General features: G+C 40.0%; 3 protein-coding genes across 6 annotated transcripts; 1 reads left to right on the top strand and 2 right to left on the bottom strand.

Annotated features, from left to right (window-relative positions):
• Positions 1 to 1,144: 1,144 nt before the first annotated feature.
• Positions 1,145 to 7,194, bottom strand: dipk1b (divergent protein kinase domain 1B). 2 transcript variants are annotated; one of them, XM_058617223.1, is made up of 5 exons: positions 6,627 to 7,194; positions 5,577 to 5,711; positions 3,964 to 4,071; positions 3,602 to 3,778; positions 1,145 to 2,828 (listed from the first exon to the last, which is right to left on the bottom strand). In XM_058617223.1, the coding sequence occupies exons 1-5, from the start codon at positions 6,693 to 6,695 to the stop codon at positions 2,016 to 2,018; spliced, it is 1,302 nt and encodes a 433-aa protein (XP_058473206.1). In that variant the 5' UTR covers positions 6,696 to 7,194; the 3' UTR covers positions 1,145 to 2,015. The 2 variants fall into 2 exon arrangements, with proteins under 2 accessions (XP_058473206.1, XP_058473207.1); XM_058617224.1 differs by lacking the exons at positions 5,577 to 5,711; positions 6,627 to 7,194 and adding an exon at positions 4,640 to 4,789.
• A 737-nt stretch (positions 7,195 to 7,931) lies between these two features.
• Positions 7,932 to 11,061, bottom strand: mrps2 (mitochondrial ribosomal protein S2). Its single transcript, XM_058618141.1, has 4 exons — positions 10,912 to 11,061; positions 10,585 to 10,701; positions 10,369 to 10,489; positions 7,932 to 9,321 (listed from the first exon to the last, which is right to left on the bottom strand). The coding sequence occupies exons 1-4, from the start codon at positions 10,934 to 10,936 to the stop codon at positions 8,775 to 8,777; spliced, it is 810 nt and encodes a 269-aa protein (XP_058474124.1). The 5' UTR covers positions 10,937 to 11,061; the 3' UTR covers positions 7,932 to 8,774.
• Positions 11,062 to 11,287: 226 nt separating this feature from the next.
• cfap70 (cilia and flagella associated protein 70) lies at positions 11,288 to 22,294 on the top strand. Of its 3 annotated transcripts, none has more exons than XM_058618139.1 (25): positions 11,288 to 11,581; positions 11,899 to 12,082; positions 12,469 to 12,564; positions 12,651 to 12,721; positions 12,993 to 13,178; positions 13,332 to 13,514; positions 13,767 to 13,861; positions 14,379 to 14,460; positions 14,635 to 14,772; positions 14,886 to 15,005; positions 15,175 to 15,266; positions 15,422 to 15,479; positions 15,572 to 15,754; positions 15,867 to 15,998; positions 16,775 to 16,903; positions 17,051 to 17,184; positions 17,774 to 17,889; positions 18,164 to 18,349; positions 18,659 to 18,771; positions 19,089 to 19,241; positions 19,500 to 19,658; positions 20,050 to 20,139; positions 20,277 to 20,378; positions 20,967 to 21,014; positions 21,368 to 22,294. In XM_058618139.1, the coding sequence occupies exons 1-25, from the start codon at positions 11,513 to 11,515 to the stop codon at positions 21,476 to 21,478; spliced, it is 3,030 nt and encodes a 1,009-aa protein (XP_058474122.1). In that variant the 5' UTR covers positions 11,288 to 11,512; the 3' UTR covers positions 21,479 to 22,294. The 3 variants fall into 3 exon arrangements, with proteins under 3 accessions (XP_058474122.1, XP_058474121.1, XP_058474120.1); XM_058618138.1 differs by having other exon boundaries at positions 14,871 to 15,005; positions 19,503 to 19,658; XM_058618137.1 differs by having other exon boundaries at positions 14,871 to 15,005; positions 21,368 to 22,293.
• The last annotated feature ends 38 nt before the right edge of the window (positions 22,295 to 22,332 follow it).

The following is a 22,332-nucleotide window of genomic DNA, read 5'->3' as shown; positions in this document are numbered from 1 at the left end:
TGAGCGTGATTTTATTGCACAATACAACAACCAAATTGTAACGACAGTGAATGCGCCACTGAACTAACCGCCTTTTGCTAATTTCAATTTCAGTAACGTGTACCTATAATTCTTTTGAAATTATACGTAAGTGTCTAACATTGGATTTAAATGCAAAACCCTCGAGTAATATTTGCCGTTTCAATCGGTGTCTGCTCAGAAGCAATTCTTATTTCCGACAGCATGTGAAGGCAACATGGAGATGCCATCATTTCTCCCAGTGCCTCGTGAGAGGAAACAAATGATTCAGTGTCTCACCAGCAAATCTCTTATTTATTAATCATCATGCGTGTCAAAAAATATTTATTTATAAATAAGTGGGAAGCTTTGAGACTTTGCAGGAGAGAGACGAAATACATTTATATAATAGAATAAGAGTGTAACATCTTCAAAAATACATTTAAATACAATCATTATGTATCATTATGAATACATGTGACAGGAAAACTGCACTGGCGAAATAAATCAGTAGGCAGTAGCAGTTTACTTTTAATTAAACTGATTCATCAAAAAATATGGTGATAGTTACTGGTTATACAACAAAGACTATAAATAGCAGGTGCTCCTTGACACTAAATTCCTCTAAAAGCTTTAGACCATTGGAAACAAACTAAATAAATGATAACAAAAATAATAATCAGCCAACACTTATAGTAAAACCAGTTGTTTGTGTAGGAAAGGAACAAGGTTAGGTTTGTGCAGAAATTATCTATCTCTGAGGTACCAGGTAACAGTACCATCTTTAAATATGGCATACATTCATTCACCTTCTACCGCTTTATCTCCCGAGGGTTGTGAGGGCCGTTGCTGCCAATCCCAGCTGACATAGGGTGAAAGGTGGAGTACCCCCTGGACAGGTTGCCAGCCCATCACAGGAACACATAGAGACAAACAACCATCCACTATTACATCTGCAGTCCTACGTGTCAAATTTGCCTAATCCCCAGATTTGCATGTGTTTGGACTGTGGGACAAAACCTAAATAAACTAATCTACCAGTGGATGTCCAGGGAAGGTAACATGAGGGTACATACTCCTGTGGTGACCAGTTGTGATTACTGTGTCAATGAGCACGTCACGTCTTCTTGGTCCAGCTTGGCCTCATTGTCCTGCGTCTCTGTGACGGTGAACTTTCTACGTTAATATGATCACAGTCTGCACAAAGTTCTCAAATTAAATACCTTCAACATTTTGAAAGCATGACCATGACTGTCATGAGAGCATTTGACTGACTTGTTTTACAATAGATTTTCTTTTCTGCACTGACTCAGGCCACTTATAATTTCAATCACAGGATTTTGAAAATGAAATTATTTAGCCAACTTCACTTCATTCACGTCAATCATATTTCAGTGAGTCCAATTGCCTTTTATGTTTTCCCCGCTGTTCCGGTGGATTTCGAATACATTACATGTCAGAACATGGGAACATGTATTGTTCAATCCATAAGTCTGTCACAGATTCATTTATTCACAGGAAACTATAATGTTTGCACAAAAGCCACCACACCCCGTCACAATCTGACAAAAGAGTAATATATGAAATCCCAAACTATCCAGTACACCGATTGCTTTATTTTAAAAAGTTTTCCACATAAAGTTGAAGGCATTGCCCTGAGATTTCTAAACAGATGGAAAATACTACAATGGGGGAGCTTTTATGTGCATTTAAGGGAATAAGCTTCATCTGTTGCTGTTATACATATATATATATATATATATATATATATATATATATATATATATATATATACATATATACACATATATATGTATATATATATGTACATGTATATATACATATATAAATTCACAGCTTCCTGTCAGAGTCAAGAAAGAGAGAAAATATATTAAAATTTACAATAACCACCACTATCTAAAACATTTGGCAAAGTTTCTTCAGCAAAAAACGTCTAAGGTTCATGTGAGAATTCACTCATTATGTAGAAATGCACGTTGGATGATTATAGTCTGTTTTCAAGAATACTGAGTGTTGGAAATTTTCTTCCACAGCAGAGTCTTCAGGTTGTTGAGGACCAGTGAGTGATGCACCTCCATCTGGCTCGCCAGCCCGCTGAGAGTCACACAGGTGCGCAGCTGCTTTTCCAGATCTCCACGGAGATCTGAGGGTGCTCCGAAAAGCAGGAAGTCCTGCAACAGAACGCACACTTTTGCAAGATTGGGCTGCACGACCTCCGTGTTACACTGCTTCACTAGTCGATCACAGGTGGCCGTGCAGTCCCTGCCGTAGGTGCAGTCTGCGTTAGTCTCACATCGCCGTCCCCTCAGAAATCCCCGGACAACTGCCTCGGACGCCACACTGTGGAGGTTGGCCATCTTGCAGTCATACTTGGTATTGTAGCCCACATGAAGAGGACTGGCATCACATATTAGGAAACTCCCATAGGAGCCGTGGAAGACCTCCTCCACAAACTCCAGCAGGCCGATGGTGATGCGAGCTCTGCGGGGCCAGGCTGGTGCGAGCCAGTGGTTCACGCTGGAGGTCAAGGCTTCTGGGACCAGGCTCTGCAGGTAGTGAGGCACCTCTATCCTGTAGAGGGAGCTGTGGCTCACACGTTCTGTCACATACAAGTCTCCGCAGAAGCCCAGCAACTTGGGAGTGTGCTCCTTTTCCTGCAGCGCCACCATCAGGAGGAACTCATTAATCTGGAGGAGAGCCCAGATAGATTTGGCCTCTGCTAGAGACACTTTGCTATCCTGATTGACATCAGCGAGGGCAATGACTCTGTCCACCAAGGTGGTCAGGGACGACTGCTCACCAAGGTTAACCTGCAGGGAGCGGATTGAAATTGGTGGGTTAAACATGTGATATACTGTAGATAAATGAAAAGGGTTAGGGTTACTGTTTGTTCTGACCAAGTAAGAGGCATTGCATGAAAGCTGAAACAACAGAACTGGGACATTTAACCATAGTATCACTCAGCTTCACAGGTGTTCAAAATAATAATTAAGTACACTGAGTGTTGGCTGCCTCCTTAAAACTATATTGTAACAAACTATGCCAGAAAGATGGACATTTTTCAAAAAATAACATGAGTTATATTATAAATCAGGAGAGGACAAAGAAAAGGAGCAGGACAGACTCGATGATTTACAGTCTAACTCAGGGTCTGCAACCTGCGGCTCTATGCCTCTGCAGTGGCTCCCTGTAGCTATGCCTTAGGGATCAAGGCAATAAATTAAAGCGGTTTCATATTTCGTCCACTAAAATATGTGCCACATCCTACGTCTACGTCAAATGCAACATTGAAAACGTCCCGGAACCCGACAAACTTGTTTTTGAAATGTGAAGAGACATTCCCAACACAATTAAGTCATTTGTACATGAAGACGTACTCATTAAGACTCCTGTCCATCTTTGGATCCACATGATTATGCCAGCAGGTTTTCTCAAGCATATATATATATATACATAAAAAATAGGACCTTGATGTTCACACTCTTTTTTGTGTGTGTTAGGCCAATGAATATTCAAATGTGATTACATAGTTGTTTTATATGGTACACTGTGGCAAATGATATAGTTGGGGGAAATGAACAACCTTGAGATAACTGTGCAGCATCTCTTTAAATTCATCCATCGAGGTTCCACGCGTGGGTTTGTCAAATAATCTCATCTCCTGTCGCAGCACAGAGTCTGGCGCCCCGTCGATCTTCACAGGATCCTCGATGCCGCACTTGATCACAACTGGAATCTCCTTCCACAGTCCACTGTACACCTGCGAATACAAAATAATATACTGTCTTCAATGTGTGTGTGTTGGGATGATTGGGAAGAACATTGCATCGATAAACAAACCCTGTGCCACACCTTTTTCAACATGTTAAATGTATCATCGTCAAATGCTTTTTTATTTACTCTGGGTGTGTGTGTACACTACAGGGTGTGTATTCGATCGTTTACCTGATGTGTGGAGGTTGTGGACATGCAGCGCTGCATGGTGAGCGTCCTCTGATCACACAGTGCCTTGCAGGATGAGCCTGAAATGATGCCTCGTCTGTAGTGATCGCACTGCAAAGCAATTTTAACGTGACATCGTTACATACTTTCTTCATTTACAGTCTATTTTTTTCCATTAAATTTGTGTTTGTTTCAGATTTATTTATTTCCACCTTCAGTGACTGTGTGTGACAAAAGAGAGGAAGAGCATGAGTAGGAGCTCAGGCTGAATGATGGTAACCAATTAATGTGTCTCTGTCCCAAAAAGTAAGTGTTAGGATCATAATTTAACACATATTTGAAAACAAACAGTTGTTAAACTTCCTCATGTAGGGGTCATTCATTTTAGTTTTGACTAGCAGTGGCTTATATGGCCTTTCAAATTTAAAGCAATGACAGCAGCACAGATCGCGACTCGAAAAAAAGTAGTGCACTGTCACACTCCCACAATGCACCGCTCCCTGCACTGCGGTCACCAAAATACAAAGCAGCAAGAGGCAAATCAATCATTCAAATCAAAGTGGGTCGTGAGCCACAGCTTTCACACATACATTGTTTTGATCATTTGCTCTAATGAAGCTACCATCATTGATCTTTCACTGCGATTGAATCAATTTTGCTTTGTGATCCCGTTAATTACCATCCTGTCCCTCGGTGACTCGTGAAATATCACTGCCTGTTCTGTGCACGGCGGGAGAAGGGCTCTAAAAACAGCTGGACACAGCAGGAGGTTGGTAAAACTATAGGCTGTATATTTAACCAGCAAAAAAAGCAAGAACAAAAGCCGTCTCTCTCTCTCTCTCCATTTCTCAAAACAAATAACCTTTCATGTCCAGTTGTCCTGCATATTAAAGGACACAAAGCGTTTGCCTGCAGCAGCTGGAACATTAGTGTCTTTTTCTTTGCAGCTTGTATTTTTCTGTGCCAGACTCATATTGTCAAAATATGTATTTGTTCAATTATTTATTTTTATTTAAGTATATACACTTTACCCACACAATTTATTTTTTTTCAAATATGGCACTATGTCTTTGAAATTCATGTCTTAACTTATATTTATTTATTTATTTAGAATGAGGACATTGCACATGAATGAAACGTGTAAACATGCCTGACTGATTCAAATTTTAGCAGGTTGGTGGTAAAGAACAAATTACACAAGTAAAAACACAAGAAAACTATGAGGAAAAACAAAAACAGATGAGGAAAAGCTTCATAACGCTGTATTCCACTTAAGCAAATGACAATAGAAAATGTGCAGTGCAATAATAAGGCAAACCAGGAAATGGGGATCAACGTCCATGGACCAAAATGTAAACATGACGGATACTAAAAAGCACATGTGCTCATTTTAATGGATGTGGATTTGTGAAGAGATGGAATAAAGTGCACTTGGCCCTTATTTTATTGCACAGAGATTACAGTCTGTTGTAGTGCCGGTGCAAAGAGCCATACAGAGGCTGTACATGAAAACACTATGGTCCAAATATAATCTAAATTTCTAAACCTTTCAGTATATCGTCCCCGTACAATATGTTGACTGTGTAGTCGCCATCACCATGAGAGAGTGTACTTACAATGACCATATGGCAGACGTGCCCGCGGCAGAGTTCAGAGTACGAGGCATACTGCATGTAGATGACCCAGCTGGCGACGAGGATGCCCAGCCACGCCAGGAGAAGGTACTTGACTTTAATAGCTGGGAGACGACTCTTCGGAGGGACAGGGAAGAGGAAACACAATCAGTCAAGATGACATGATGGATGTTCTTCACAAAAAAAAGAAAATGGAATATCAGGCCTAAAAGCACAACATTACAAAGGCAGAAAGAGCAGCTGGGATATCAATTAAGTATTCTGTTTACTGATCTAAATGTATCCAAGTTTTCTTTTTATATTGTGCAGTCTTTATGTTATATTATGTTGTTTCATGCACCAAAGCACCAAAGCAAATTCCTTACATGTTTTTACTTGGCAATAAAACTATTTCTGATTCTGAAGAAAAAAAAAAAATTCAATTTATGCAAAAGCTTGAATATTAACACTATCATTGAATGACTTAGACATACATACAAGCCACATTCTAATGTTGTAGCTGGAGTTTATTAAATTATCCTTTTGGTACATTTGACTAGAGCTGCAACTAACAATTATTCTCACCATCCATTAATCTGTACACTATTTTCTTGATTAATCGATTAGTTGCTTGGTCCATAAAATGTCAGAAAATGTTGATTTTGTAGGTTATTATCCCACTGGAGCTCAAATTGTGCTGTTTGTGGCCCCTGAACTAAAATGAGTTTGACACCTCTAGTTTAAACAGTCACATCATGGGGACAAAAATCAAGTCCCTATAATGTAAATTTCTACATTTTAAGGTAAAGGGTTAAGGGTTATAGGATTAGGCCAGTAGTAATTATGGTTTAGGTTAGAGTTAATGTAAGACATGCAATGTCCCCTGAAGTCATGGAACCCAGTGTGTGTGTGTGTGTTCTTAATAATCGTAGGTCTTTCTGACTCACATATTCTGACACATGTTAACTGGCCCTCACAGGGACAACATGTGACGTAATGAATAATGTATACATACATGATACATACATACAAACATGGGGGATGCATACGAACCTGCAGGCCTTTGGACAGAGGGCAGAACAGCACCAAATGGACCAGTCTCCTCACAGTTCTGGGCATCATGAGCGGCTCTGTTGAGACGCAGCGGAGCGATAAAGCACTGATCTCTGTCCGGTCACATCCTCACAACGAACCCACACAAAACGCGCCGCATCTCATCCTAAAAACGCACCAAATGCACCATAATCTCTCAGATTGTTTCTTTCTTTTTTTGTTGTTTACTGGCTGACACGAGCCAGAGTCTCTACGCTGCGTTTGCCCTCATCCATTTTCCTGCCAAAACGCGCATCATACGTTAGAGAAGACGAACAAAAAAACAGATGGAGCGCGCGTCCTTGAAAATTAGCAACATTTGATTCGAGCTCCATATGGACCGAATAATCTCAAATGCGGTCAGGATTCAACTGGGAACAAAATAAAGTTGCAATCGACGGCAAAAAACGGATTAATGTAAATGAAGGCAGAGGCTTGATTGTTCCGTCAAATGATGTGAACGTGAAGGCACAGACAGACACACAACCTCGGTTTCCCCATCGACTCATCACTGCGCTCCTTTAAAGGGAAAGATGCTGTGAGGTGCTTTTTTTATTCCGCCGACAGAAATGTCCTCCTCTTTGTGTGTCTGTCTCGATCTTGTCTTTCCCTCTGAGAGGACAACTCATGGGACAACAGAAAACCCTGTCAATGTAATATATAATATAATATTGTGATATTATTGTTATATTATCTCATTATTACTGGTGTTTTGTAAGAATACACTTGAATTAATTAATTCATGTAGACCTGTATGTTTAAATGAGAAAAAAAAAAACATGTCATGCATTCTGGTAATAGAGAATCATCAACTACATTATATTTCCATTTTTCTTTTAATATTTTATCATAGCCCTCATTTAAACTGCCACCATCACATCCAAAGCACACACACACACACACACACACAATACTGGCACATGACTCCATTCAGCCCCTGATCTCATGCTTCACACCAATTTACAGCCTCTCAACAAACCCTGACAGTAAGAGTCAATAGATTCTGTGTCACCTTCTGTGTTTTTGGGATAAGTTAACGCTGATGTACAGACACAAAGCACTGGCAGAACAAACGTCGTCTGTGTGAAGTTAAGATTAATCCACAGGAACAAAAAACAACAACACAGGGGTTAACACAACCTATAATAACAAACCTAACCAGAAATTAGATTAGAAAACTAGATTTTTCTACAAAAACAAAAAACTAAAGCACAGAAAAAGACTCTATTTGGAAGATTGGAACAGAAATCACACTCAAAGTGCAAATCATTTTAACTTTTTATTTATCATTTGACGTCTTGCAAAATCACACCACTCAGTGATGCCAGTGTTCGAAGACACACTGCAAGTTACTGCAAAACCTGATCAAATATAGTGACATAAACACTCCAACATCAGCATTTCTTTGATAGAGTACAATGTAAACTAGGGAAGCCGTTCTATTATACATATGTTTTATTGTACATGTGCCTATTATATTGTGGTGTCACAAAACAAAATGACTGGCAATATTCTTTGCGATTGTGATGTACAAAAAACCCGGAGGAACGAGGATGCTAGACAGACTGTGGTAATCACAAACAGGAGATGGACTTGGACCTGCCAAAACAAAAAGTGAGGTTTGTACCTACGCCTCTATGTTCCCACACCAGCTCACTTGGGTATTATAAGGAGAATCAACTTCACACGTACAGCTCCTCTCTGCAATCACTGCAGAATATACAGATTTTCCGAGTTTGCCAGAAAGCAGCTCAACACTGGCACGGGATGTGTACACCCACGCTACGGTACGGGTATCAGAACTAAGAAAGTCATAAAAGTACCTCCCTAATATGAACTGATTAGTCGGAGTGTGAATGTGACAGTAACACAAAGAGTTGTCTGATTGAGCTCAACGGTTGTTGGGAAAAGGTTAGAAATAGACATGCATGTCACAGAGACAAGATTCATTTTGTGACTTCTGACTTTATACATGACAGCACTGCACTTCAACACTGCCACCACATACTAACAATTAGTTCTCTCTCCTCTCCACATGTAGAGGCTTGATGATGAAGAGCAGCTGATGTTTTTTGGGGCGCAATATCTCTTATATGAGATTATATCATGTCAAGAGCTTGGCGTGGTGGGTGCAGACAGGTTATGTAGCAGCTCCATTTGCCTCCTTTTGTCTTTGGCACGGTTGATAGTCATCTTGAACAAGCGACAGTACAGCTCCATGGCAACTGGAGTGTCATCATTCCCAGGCACAGGGTATGTAATAAGACTGGGGTTACAGTTCGAATCCACCACACCCACTGTGGGAATGTTCATCTTCGCTGCGTCTCTGATTCCCACATGCTGCTGAAACACATTGTTGAGTGTGGACAGGAAGACGACTAGGTCTGGTAAGCGAACTCCTGTGCCGTACTGGATGTGGGCGTTGGTGAAGAGGCCACCCTGCCAGTAACGGGTATGGGCATATTCACCACATTCTTCAGCAGTGTTCTCCACCAGGTGGCCAAACTGACGCCGGCGGTTGATAAACAGAATGACACCACCACGATACGCTACGTGGGCAGTGAAGTTCAGGGCCAACTGGAGGTGCTCTACAGTCTGGTCCAGATCAATTATATCTTGGTCCAAACGGCAGCCATAGAGGTATGGCTCCATGAGCCTAAATAAAGGGATTACAGTGAGATGAAATAAAAAAACGCGGGGTTCAATACAGGACAGGAAATATAACAATTAATTTAAGAGTTATTGACTGCAATTACGTTCAATATTATAAATTCGTGTTTCTGTTAAGGCACCTTTGATTTCCTTTAATGACAGAACAAGGACACATGAGTTAAAATATAATGCAAGAAACAAGCTGTAGGAAAAAGACAACACAACGAAATAATAATAGATAATATGAAAACCAGCCAACTTAGATTTACAGAAATGTTTACCAATATGCAATGCAATAGGAAATACATTTGACAGTTAGAAAGTAAACTGAACATATTTGGTTTGTGTAAGAAGAAGATATAGTCATTTTGAGGTTTTGGAAAAAACACAGATCAATTCTTCACTAATTTCTGACATTAATCAAGAAGATATTGCCCAGCTTAACGCAGATGCAGCCATAACAATGCCTTTTGTCTAGTAAACCAAACATTTCCCTCACCTAAAGAGAAACAATGATAATGTTAATTATGGACCAATATCTCAACAAGAAGTGCAGGTTCTAGTGAACCTAGTTGCCCAGATGGGACCTTCATGGCTGGCTACATTCGGGACGGATGGGAGTCTGATTGACTGTCTAGAGATAGACTACATCTCTGAGTTCTACCTGATGCTGAAACATGTTTTGTCAAAATGTCATAAGAAAAAGAATAATTATGTATTGTATGATGAAAATATGTATTCTGTGGATAATGGGGACGGGACTAGATAAGCTTTTGCTTCTCCCGCTTTCCCTTTCGGGTATTGTGTGAACTACACTATGATGATGTGTGATGAGTGATCTAACTGACATGACCAAAATAAACATATAAATAAATATTTAGTTTTCATAGTTAATTTTAAATTGTCAATGTGCACTGTTAATCATATTAATCTGAATAACTAGAAAATGTGACTGTTGATTTGACTGCAGTTTGAAGATCTTTAATTTTAAGATGATTATGAATGACCCTGACATAACCTTTTACACAATGTGTGAAATGATCATACCAACCTGTGCCTGCAAGTTTTTTTATGGCCAAGATGCACTCTGGCGTCAAACAGCTCTTTCAACGAGACCAGCTCTGACACACGGAAAAAGTCTGGCTTCTCGAGAGGCAGGTTCATTATTTTCTCTGCATGAAAGAGAAATGTTGATGACATACACATGCTGCAGGGAAGAAGAAAAAAATCCACACACTACCAACACGTTCCTGCTACGATAGTTCACCTGTAGCATCTTCATTTTGGGGTTGAAGAGATTGAACAGACGCTGCAGTGGCATACTGATGTCCACCACAGGAGTAACCGCCTGTCACAGCCCGTAGCTGTCGTAGCCACACAAGTCCTACAACATAAAACACAATCATTCAAAACATATACACTTGCAACATGGCTGAACCGCTAGCTACACAGCTAGCATTTGATGTTAACGTTACACCAAGAAGCTAGCTTGTCGGCTAGCATCTAAACATAACGTTATTCACTAAATATGCTTAACTAGAAATAAAATACACTCCAGTGACACTGTTTGTTAAAATAGTTGTTGTGTAAATACCTTTAGTCAATGATCGTCCTGCCATGCTCGCGTAAGTGAGGACTTCACCTACCACGGAAGGTCAGCCCTGTCGTTCTTGTTCTACTCTTCCGGTAGGGTAGACTGCGAATTAACACGCTTCAGAATATTGCTGCCCTCTACTGGTGGCGTAATGTCATTGCTACTCTTTGTGCGGGCCTGCCATGGATGTGTTAGAGACATTTCAAAGTGAAGTCTCACATTAGCACTTTTAAATTGAATAAAATAAATAAAAACAGTTTTTTTGGGGGTGTTTTACAGCAGCTGACATCCATGTAGTTGCATTATTACTGACACCGAACTTCTAACTAACGTTTCTGACTGTACTTGAACGCACCAGCCACCGTCGTCATGGAAACAGAACGTGTGGATTCTGGTGACCGTAGATGAGAGCGAAACGTGTCTTTTATCTTTTTTTAAATCTTCACAACAAACTAATAAAGCAACGGTAAAGGGGAAACAATAGGTCGTAATATAACGTCTCAACAACTGCCCTAATACCAACGAAGAAGACTTTTTGTGTCCCTCGAGCAAACGAGTATATCACAGGACAGCTAACAGCTAATCTGTCAATTGTGTAAACATGGAGACACCAGATAGTTCAGCAGAGATAACCATGATAAACATAACTGTCATTCGTGGCAATAACCTGGTAAGCTCACCTGTTTTAGCTCTGATACGCAAACATATTTATACATTTGTTTGTTCAGTTCTTTCATGGTGCCACTTTAGCTTTAAAAAAAGTTTGCTAGCACTTTTTATTAGCACCTTTAACCCACAAGCTAATTTAAATAAATGTCCCCTCATTAATTATTCAAAATGAGCATCCATACTATTGTTTTCCATTCTTCATTAGTAGTATAGTTCATAACTACATGTTATTTGAGCTGAGTTTAAAAATAACATTGAATGTATGTGTGTTTTTAATCCATCTAAAGCTCTTTTATTCTCTGTATATTCTACTTTAAGCAAGGAAAAAAGGCAGAGAGCTTGAGTTTTCTGAAGGTTGAAACAGATGGAATGATGCTGGGGGAGTCAGAGAGGAAGGAACTCAACCCGTTGGAGCATTGTGTTGAATACAACTTTACCTGCAGCTTCCCTGCTCCCAGCGGCGCTCACGCACTGAGTGGCATGGCCCACAAACCCATCATAGGTAAGATACATTTAAAAAAAGTGTTGTTGCTGTGACTTCCTGCAAACTGTTTCACTGTTGTCTCCATGAGAGCCACACTTAGCTTCCCTATTTAAACAGAAGATGGACGGTACACATCGTCTACCATCAATGGAGGAAACAATGATGATATTTTCATTAAACTGAGAGTTGTGCTCAAAATGAAAAAAACACACTAACCAGCCTGATAGTATTATGTGTTACACTGACAACCATTTGACCAAACAAGCCATTTACAAGAAAAAACCTGCGACGTAAACGTTTATGAGTTACTTTTACTCTATTTAACTTTTTTTGTTAATTTTTGTTTAATTCCTATTTGTTTTCCCCTATTTTTTTATTATATTTATTTTGTTTCGTATGGACAGTGACAGTGTCAGAGATTCTGCCCAAGGTGAAGAAAGCTGATGCAAAGACAGTGGTGCTGGGCCAGGCTGTGGTCGACCTGCTGCCGCTGCTGCAAGGTATCACTGTTCTCTGGAAGTCAGAACAGCAGGATCTGACTTTTTTTTCTTGGCAATGATGGACTGATTTTCTCTGTTCTCTTCAGGTAAGCGCAGCTTCTCATCCACTGTCCCACTACATCCACTCACCAGCTCCACAATCAAAGATGTCATTCAGGTTTGTTTGTTAATAACTCAACTGTATTAGTGCTGTCTACTGTTAAAGGGCAATAATAATGATAATGATAATGATAATGATAATGATAATAATAATAATAATAATAATAAAAATAATACATTTATTTGTAAAATGTGTCATTTGTCCAATTTTTCCCAATTAGACAAAGTGATGTTGTGGTGTCTTTGTGAGAAAGATGAAAATCTAGAATCTAGAATGAGGATGTAACTACAATGTAAATAAATGTGTGCCATCATTTGATCCTCTTTAGCAAGCAACCCTGGATGTGCGCATCAGTGTACCGACTCCACTGCTGTCTGAGGCTGAACTCTCACCCTCCAACATGCTGACAGTAACCGTAGAGACAGCCTACTCCCTCCCTGATTCACTGACACCTGGCACTAGCCCAGCTTCCGCCGCCTATACTGCTGCGCTGGAGGTCCCTCTGACTGCAGAGGTGAATCTGAAGCTTCTTTAAGCATAATTCTATTGGACATAACCCATGACAATCATATAATGTTTCTTTGACACCGTTTTTTTGGAAATCTTTTTAAACCTTTCATGATTTAAGATCTAACTACTGTGGCTACTGACTTCTTCTCACTCTTAGGAGGATCAGGTGCTGGTGTTTTGTAAAGGACACCTGAAGTCAGGGGGGCATAGGGAAATTAAAACCAGACTGAAGAAGAGACTCCATCTGGACGTGCTGGTCCCAGACAACCACTTCATCCATGGAGCCTATTTCCACGAAGAGCCCATCGAGCTGGAGGACGGCGAGCTGACCGGCATCGAGGTAACTGCATGTCCAGCAGCCTTCAGATTTTGCTGTGTGTCGCATTACCGCCACTAAATGCTGACATATGGACCATTAAAGCAAGGAATATCAGATAAATACCTTTTGATAGATATAGATTTTGATAGACATTTGATAGATATGGCCAGACTTTAAGGTCATGGTATATTCAAGACACAGGGTTAGCTAATGATAAGAAACACATGCAAACATGGTGAATTACACGGCCGAATGTCTTAAATATTCCTACAGGACCGGGCCTTTCGTGAGGAGGCAGAGACTTTCAAGTGCAGGGTGAGCTGGGACACTGAGATGCACTGCTTCATGGATGAAGATGGAACTGCCAGGTCACTTACCCACATAATTCAGTTTCTTGAGACTATTTCTGGACTTAAATACTACTACTACTACTATTTTTACTACTACTACTACTACTACTGCTTATAATAATAATTTACTGAGTTTAAAAGTGCTTTAACAACAAATTAAAAGCCACAAAAACCAAGAGAAACCAAGGCCAAAAGTCATTTAAACAGAGAAGACTTCATAAAGAACGATTGGAGAGAGTAAGTACTGTAATAATGAAGTAGATAAAGTATTAAAGAAAAAAGGGTCAATTACATTTCATTAAATCTTTAAAATGGATTTCAACAAGTGATTTTTAAGCTGTAGTGTGTAATTCTTGTCATAGAAATGAATGTCAGTTACAGTCAAACCTTCGTCAAATGAGTTCACAGACAGTGCTGCTCAAGTCTTTCAGCTCCACATGACACTTTTTGTGTTTCTCACCATAGCAGAGTTTAGTTTTCATGTCAAAAACCTGTCGAAAAGGTCTTTTTTTTTTACTATTGACTGTAATTCCAGGCTTCGGCAGAGGATCACTGAGAGCAGACTGTGGCCAGTGGAGATCATGAGGACGGTCACAACGTTACGAAAGGGCAAACAGGTGTGAAAAGCATTGATATCAAAGGATAAGTTCAGAAAACGTAACAATATCAAGTTGCATTCAAGTTTTAACCAACGCTAACATGATGTTTTAGTCTTTAAGTCATTTGAATGAAGCATTTTGAGATTATTTATCTTGCCGAGTGGTTTAACAAACTTTGTGTGTGTGAGATAGACAACTGAGGAGAACATAGAGAGGTCCATCCATGGGGTTGCGTTTGTGGACATGGGACGGCTGCTATATCCCGGAGTCACGCGCATCCGAGGAGCGTACACCGTTCATCCCTTTTCTGGGGCCACGCTGATGAACAGGGTATTACCCACATTCACACAGTTATGTACATACTTTAAGGGGTGTTTTTCACGTGAGACTATGCAAAATCTTTTGATTGAATGTTTTCATGATTTTAGCTCCCTGCCAATCAGAGTCGGGCAACTTCAGCAGACAGCGCAAACAGCCACCGGTCAAGTCAAGTGAAGATGAATCATGTCAAGGCGAGTCAAGTGAAGACCAAACCTGAAGTGTACATGAACACAGAGGGAAATGTAAGTTTCTACTGAACAGCAGGACAATGTCATACCATACGAGTCATTTACTGTGAGTAAACTATGGTTTAGTTTTTAATACAGATGCACTGATAACAGAACAAAGTTCTAATATACTAATTACCTGTTGTTATGCAGCATATTAACAAGTCATTCCTGTAAATGACAGGTGTTTACAGGCTCCAAGACTTACGTGATGATTGAGGTAGCCTTGGATAAACCACTGGTGCCCAAAACTACTCCAGAGGAACTGACCAGAAGGTGATGTGACACAGAATGTTTGACCTAAGCCATTCAACCTCAGAACAACACGTTCTGAGGCCAAGCGTTCCATTCATTAAAGCTGCATACTGTTATTGTGAATTTGCCTGTGATGCGTGACAACATGCTGAGACGTTCCTCTCTCTCTCCTGCAGGGTGAAGGCACTGATCCCACCCAGAGCAGATCAAGCGGGTCTAAGTAGAGCGGAAAGGGTAAAAACAATCCACAGCAAAAACCACACAACAGCAGTAAGTTGAATATTTTCTGATTTCGTTTGCGTTCGTGTGTGTTTTTGCTTCTACAGGCAGTGCTCGACTTCCACAAGCAGGTAGCCAACGTGGTGAGCCACGTTTCAGACCAGTATAATGAATTACTAAAAGCAGGATGTAAGCCGCTGGAAGACTGCAGCTGGGAGCAAATGAAAGTTCAGCTGATTGGATCGCTCAATGACTCGGGGAGATACTTTGCCTTCAAGGAGCAAATGAAGGTCAGACACACGCAGCCCAGTTGAACGGCAGTAAAAAGTGACAATAACATGACTGACATGGATAGTGTTGATCCCCGTGTGTCACCTGTGTGTGTCCGTTTGTGTTGTGTAGCATGCAGTGGTGAAGGTCGTACGTGACGAGATGCAGAGGACGGAGCCGTTCACCGACCCTCAGGAGCGACAGGCTTTCGTTAGCAAGCTCTACGTTTACCTGGTGGATGAGATGCACGTAGCGCTTGACAAGGTAACACAAACATTCATGCACACACACACGAATATAATGAATGTGTTTGTATTTCATAAACAGTGTTGTAATGTAACAAAGTACAAATATTCAAAATTCATTTATCTGTGCTTAACTTTGTTATTCATATTTCGAGCAACTTTTACTTTTACTCCACTACATTTCCTCTAACTATCTTTGTCACTCGTTACTACCAAATAAAATCAGAAGAAGAAGAGTTTTCACCCATTCACACGCTTCAACATGGGGTTAAGTGTCTTGCTCAAGGACACATATAGGCTAGCAGAGCCAGGAATTTAACCCACAACCTTCCAGTTAAAAGACAACTCGCTCTGCCACTGAGGGGGGCTCAATCCTTACTCCTCACACTTTTTACTTCTAAAACTTCAGTACATTTTATATCAGAAAATTTACTTTTGATACTTAAGCACAGTAAATGTCATATACGTCAAGACTTTTACTTAAGTAATATTATAAAAAAGTGACTTAAACTTCTACCAAAGTCATTTTCTGGTGAGATACAAGACTGATTTCATATCATCCTAAATACTTGCCACTTAAACCTGTAGAAGCTGTTTTTTTATTCCCTGAAAAATGTGCTATTTTAAAACTGCTTACATTTTTCCCATCATTTCTGCATGTGTTCCACTAAAGGGATTGAGAAATAATGATGCTGTACAGTCAGAATAGCATTGTGAACAATCCTAATGGTGCCCTGAGATGTTTACCATACTGTATATCAAATGAAATTCTCCTTTTCATCCTCTCCTCACCAGATTTATTCAGACGACACTGTCCATGACCCTCCAGATGAAAATCATTTGAGTTGTTCGCAGCTGAAACATTTTGCAAGGGAGGCTCAGCTTACTGGGGATTATGAGCAGGCTTCTCAGTACTACCAAGAGGTACAATGACTTACTTCTGCTCTTCACTAAAATCCTCTTCTCAGTGTGTCAGCTACAACAAGTAATTCACGTTTTTATACTACATGACGACCTCTGGCTGATACTTTAACTGACCGATCTGTGTATATTGCATTTATTTCCCTGCAGCTAGTGGTGAGGTGTCCCAAGGAGCCCTCCTACAAGTACATGTGGGGGAGCCTGTACATGCTAACGGGAGACTACATGAAGGCTAAAGAGTGTTTCTACGACGCCATGTCCGTGCAGCAGGCGCATCACCCCAGGTCAGAAATGCTCCAATAACACAAGACAAATTAACATATTAACAACACCCTTCACATCCACCTTGTCACCCATTTGTATATAATTAGAGATGCAAATCCCCTTGTTATTTTGTATAATGTTGGACCAGGGACTTTCTGTGAGAGGTTTGCATGTTCTCTGGTGCTCCAGTTTCCTCCAAAAGGGCAAAAACATGTGGATTATGGTTTGGAGATGGTAATTGGAGACTTGAAAATGAGCCTGGGTGTGGATTTGAGACTAAATCTACACTACTCTGTACACAACCTACACAATTCTGCTGGACAGTCGTCCACACGACCCCGGTCTTTTACATCCCCCAAAATGGACACGTTGAAACTGCATTTTTTTGAATAGATGGCCAAAAAGTGACACCTTTTAATGGATGTTGACCCACTCAGTTTGAGTGTCAGGTTGTATTATTGCATCACAGTCAGTAAGAACAGAGAAATCAGAATCTGGACGCTGCCAACTCGACACTTTTTTCGCGAGAAAGTGACTCAATAATTAAGCTTCCGTATAATTTGCTGCCGGCAAAAAAAAAAGAAAGTGATTTTGGAATATTTCTTTCAGCCTGATGATGTGTGGAGTCTTGGCAGCAACATTTGAACATTATGATGAGGCCCAGACGTTCCTGGAGCAGGCGACCAGCATAGATCCGTCCAGTGTGGTGGCCTGGACACTGCTCGGTGAGATACTAACCCACATTATGATAAAGTTCCAGCTACACAAGACACCGTCAGTGGCATAAATGCATAAATCTGTCTTTAAAAGCTTGTAACATAGATTAATTTGTTTGGGTCCAGATCATAATAAAAGACTTTAGTCTCATTTACAGTGGGAGATTTTAGTGAACATACCTTCATGGGTTAGCTGTAGGCAACAGTTCTACATAAGTGGCTTTAATTAAACGCTTTAGCAACACTTAAACCCGAGTTCTTGTTTTGTGCTCTGCTCGTCTAGGTTTGCTCTATGAGAGCCAGAATGATTCCATCATGGCGGAGTGGGCTTATAAGGAGGCCAGAAAGCAACTGAAGCCAGTCAAGGAAAATGTGCAAACACAGAGAGTGGAGAACAAAACTGTTGATAGTGAGGAGTTTGAGCAAGTGGAGACAGACACTCCTGGGCAGTCTTCTACTGATGATCAAGGTGAGGTGGACCAGAAGTAAATGAGTGGGTATTGTCTCTCTGGTCACACAAGGACCAACAAAGCAGCCAGCAAAGCTGAAATGCTGCAGGATGACCATATTACAGGTCCTTACATTAAAACAACATTAAAAACACTTCCTGTGTTATCTAATACAAACTCACAAATAAGGAGTTGTGCATTTTCAGGTTTTTTTCTCCATCTTTGGAAATATTGTACATGGCCACATCTGTCAGGAAAAACTACTTGAAAATAAGACATGTCTGGATTCAGTAGCTAGTTACGTCACAATTTAATCTTGTTTTCTTCAGATCACAAGTCTGTTGAGCCGGACCCAGAGACACACAATGAGCCTTCAGCGAAACAGTCCTCCTCCATTTACATAGACACTGCTGGGTTCCTCTTGAAGAATAATGCTTTGAAGGTAATAACACTGTGGACTAATATGCACCAACATTTAATGTGTTCTTCCTTTGCCCATAACTCATCCTCTAACAAAGTTTATATAAATCTGTTAAGTAGTTTTTCCTGTATATTTGCTAACATACAAATAACAGATGGAGAATTGTGGATACATAACCGTCTTGGTTATGTATCTACTTACAAACTACTATGTGCATGCCTGCAAACATAAACCATAAACAAAACTGGGAGTCTACACACTTTTTCTTCTCAACAAGCTGAAAAAAGGTTAAAAAAAAAAGGGTCACTTATCACCTAACACCGTTTTGTTGTCCTCAGATGGCCGAGCATGCTCTGGCCCAGGAGCTCCTGTCTTCAGACGGTGGTCGCAGTGCCTGCTACCTCAATCATCTAGCTCAGCTACAGCTGCTCAAAACCGACTACAGCAGTGCTGCCACAAACCTCAAGGAGGCACTGCGTCTCAATGATCAGGTACCTTTAGCAAGTATATACCTATACAAACCTATTCTTCGGTATTATGTTCAATTTCTGTCAAAAAAACCTCTTACATGTTACACACCGGACATTAAATACATCACTTGACTTAGAATTAAGTGTCTCGATTACATTTTGGGATTCAATTAAACCCTAGTGCAGTATTATGGGTTCAGTTGTAGTCGTATAATATCATATTGATGCACTGTTTACCAGTCAGCCTTCATTTAACACCTGTTTCTAACACGGTGTTAGCAGGATGCGGACATATGGGCTCTGCGCGGTCACTGTCACTACCTGCAAGGAGAAGTAGCCAATGCCCAGGAGTGTTACGAGCAGAGCCTGAAACTCCAGCAGCATCCATCGCACCTCGTCCTCCTACGCATGGGGTCCGTCTACCTCCAGCAGGAGCGGGTAAGATATTGAGACTTGTATTATTGTTTTGTTTTTTTTAGTATTTGCCTGGTTCTAATGAGTGCTCTCATGTATGGATGGCAATAAAAGTATTTTTTCTAAACCAGAAAAATGGGCCCTTTGCATGGCAGCCATTTTGACACATTATAGTAGGGAAATCCATTTAGCTTCCTTGTTTTCGTGGTGTGTGCTGGTTCACTGTTGACATTTGTTTGAATTTGCAGAACAGGAAACACTCAATGTAAATATTTATCATAAAAAGAGTGATCAAAGTGGTTCTCTTTTTAAAATGTTACTTAAAAGCTCATCATTTTAGTCACAAAACATCTTTATCAAGCCACTACCTCAGAGAGTGTAACTTTTGATTTATTCTTGTGTATTTCACCTACAGTATGAAGAAGCTAAAACAGTCTACCTGCGAGCCTGTGAGCAGTTTGCGTCCTGCCTGACGTGGCTGGGTCTGGGAACCGCCTGTTACCAGGTAAGACTTTACTCTCAGAAAATCCTGAAAATATTCTTTACAAGCACATGAACAAAGCCAATAATTCAAGTACTAGTGAAAAAAGTTGCCATGAGTCAGGCATATTTTTCTTTACAAAGAAAGTTATTGTGTTTCAGCTGGAGGAACTGGACATCGCTGAGGAAGCTTTCACTGAGGCCAACCATTTGAACAACCATAATGCAGAGGTGTGGGCCTACCTGGCTCTGATATGCCTCAAGGTGAGTGGTGATGACATTCTGCAAACTCACACCCTGTGTCCCTGTTTTTTAGGCTACTTTATGTAACGTATATTATAGTTTTTCTGCTGTCGGATATAGAATCGTACCCTCTGTATAACTTGGTCTTTAATCTCTCATGATCCTGAAAAGCAAGTTCAGAAAAAGTCTAGCATGTAAGAATTACAGTGACATCTAATGGTGAAACTGTAATAATAAATAAAAGGAGAACTCTGCTTTCCTCTCCCTTTCCCAAGCTAATCAAGGTACTATGGTGGCTTTAAGATACCAGAAAGGATGTTGTTAGTGTTTGTATATAATAAGCTTCTCCTTCCAACAGCCTGCGTGACAGCCAGAGCAGATTCAGCTTACTCTGTACCCTGTGTCTTAGACATAAAATACAGAACGCATATTGAGTCTGCTCAATATTCTCTAAGCCCACATTCTAAATTATATATAGTATATTTAAAATCCCCTCTAAATGATACGTGGATGAATATTCTTTAACCCTCGGGTCCAGTGAAGGACACACTTTCACAACTGGATGTTTCCAGGCTGATCTAACATTTTATAACCCTTTTTTGTTTTCAGACCGGCAGACAAGAGGAAGCAGATCAGTTTTATAAATATGCAAAAGGGGTAAGTGGTCTGGTGTGTGGTGTTCCATTAAAATATTGTTTTAAAATATTAGATGTTCTATCTTTAAATCATATTTAAAGCTGCTGCCAGCAAAGTTATCTTGCCACGTTATGAATGAGCATTTATTCACTGACAAATATTGTAACCACATGAGCAGAGAGGACCGCCTCTTTGTGGAGTTCTGGCTCCTGATTGGACAAAGTGTTGAATCCCATGTCTCTCAGTTTCTATATTCAAATATTTTAACAAAATTATTTAACACAATTTTTTTTTTTAGTTATGCCATATATTAATTTAACTAAATGCTATTTTTTATTTCTGTTTAACTCCTTTTTTCTGTTTTCTCGGTACAGTTCAAACTGCAGAAGGAGTCGCTCATGAAAGAGTTCAGCGAGCTGAACAATCAGCTGCGCTTCAGTCGCCTGTCGTCGTGCTTCGTAAGAAGCTCTGCCGAAGAGTTTTAAATCAACATTGTTATGCATTTTATTTACATGTACTTGTGAAAGCGCACAGCCCAGGAAGCTATATAGTTCAATTAACAGAAAAGGGGGCATATAAAAGTGATATCAACAGAACACTGCGATAAAATATCTAATTTAAAGCAAAACAGGATACTTGGTTATGGGCTTACTTATTGAAAAAAGGATTTCCTAATTTCAGTTAAGTCCTCTTCATATTTTTTGGAAAATAGATTTTGAACTCATATTACATATTACATTTACAAATTATGGTTATCCACTGTGTACCAAGTGTTAAATAAAAAATTAAAACCATCTTCACTAGTCCTGGTCCATACTGTGGTCAGCTACAGTGATTGGTTATAGTAGCTGTTTATCTTTAACAAAAGAGTGTGGAATTTAATCATTTCAGTCACAAAGTAGGAGCTGAAAAACAGAACATTTGCATTTTGTTGGCTGGATTTGCCCTTTACAGGTTTTTAATCTGGTAAAATCTGAGTGATTGGTCAAATGGAACACCTGGAATGGAATGGGTTTACTGGCTTTTTACAGAAAACTCTAACAGGTACATGACGCTGATTGAGCAACAGCCTCTCGGGAAAAATTGCATTTAATTGACTAAATTGGCCCTTTATACGTTTTTAATCAGGTATTATGGTCAAATATTACACTGAATCATGTCTCTTTAAAGCACAAACAACATTTCAGTCACAGGATAGGAGCTGCAAAGCATTTTCCCCCCTCAGTAACATATAACATAATAGGTGTAATGGCTGCACTTTACTTGTTTTTTCCACATTTAATTTGTAAATTTCCCCCCACTGGAGGTCATTTCTTTTTAAGACATTGTATTTTCATAA

The sequence above is a fragment of the Solea solea genome, chromosome 19 (assembly GCF_958295425.1).
Source record: "Solea solea chromosome 19, fSolSol10.1, whole genome shotgun sequence".
Classification (NCBI taxonomy): Eukaryota; Metazoa; Chordata; class Actinopteri; order Pleuronectiformes; family Soleidae; genus Solea; species Solea solea.
Note: the sequence above shows the minus strand (reverse complement) of the source record. Positions and strands in the feature narration are given on the sequence as shown.

Excerpts from the sequence above, each read along its gene's own strand:
- dipk1b (XM_058617223.1), bottom strand. The coding sequence starts at position 6,695 with ATGATGCCCAGAACTGTGAGGAGACTGGTCCATTTGGTGCTGTTCTGC. Across the intron at positions 4,072-5,576 it reads ACGTCTGCCATATGGTCATT|TGCGATCACTACAGACGAGG; the intron begins GTAAGTACACTC and ends ATTGCTTTGCAG. Across the intron at positions 2,829-3,601 it reads TGCTGCACAGTTATCTCAAG|GTTAACCTTGGTGAGCAGTC; the intron begins GTTGTTCATTTC and ends CGCTCCCTGCAG.
- mrps2 (XM_058618141.1), bottom strand. The coding sequence starts at position 10,936 with ATGGCAGGACGATCATTGACTAAAG. Across the intron at positions 10,702-10,911 it reads AGGACGATCATTGACTAAAG|GACTTGTGTGGCTACGACAG; the intron begins GTATTTACACAA and ends TTTATGTTGTAG. Across the intron at positions 10,490-10,584 it reads CCAAAATGAAGATGCTACAG|AGAAAATAATGAACCTGCCT; the intron begins GTGAACTATCGT and ends TCTTTCATGCAG.
- cfap70 (XM_058618137.1), top strand. The coding sequence starts at position 11,513 with ATGGAGACACCAGATAGTTCAGCAGAGATAACCATGATAAACATAACT. Across the intron at positions 14,461-14,634 it reads CGTTACGAAAGGGCAAACAG|ACAACTGAGGAGAACATAGA; the intron begins GTGTGAAAAGCA and ends TGTGTGAGATAG. Across the intron at positions 16,904-17,050 it reads CTTCTCAGTACTACCAAGAG|CTAGTGGTGAGGTGTCCCAA; the intron begins GTACAATGACTT and ends ATTTCCCTGCAG.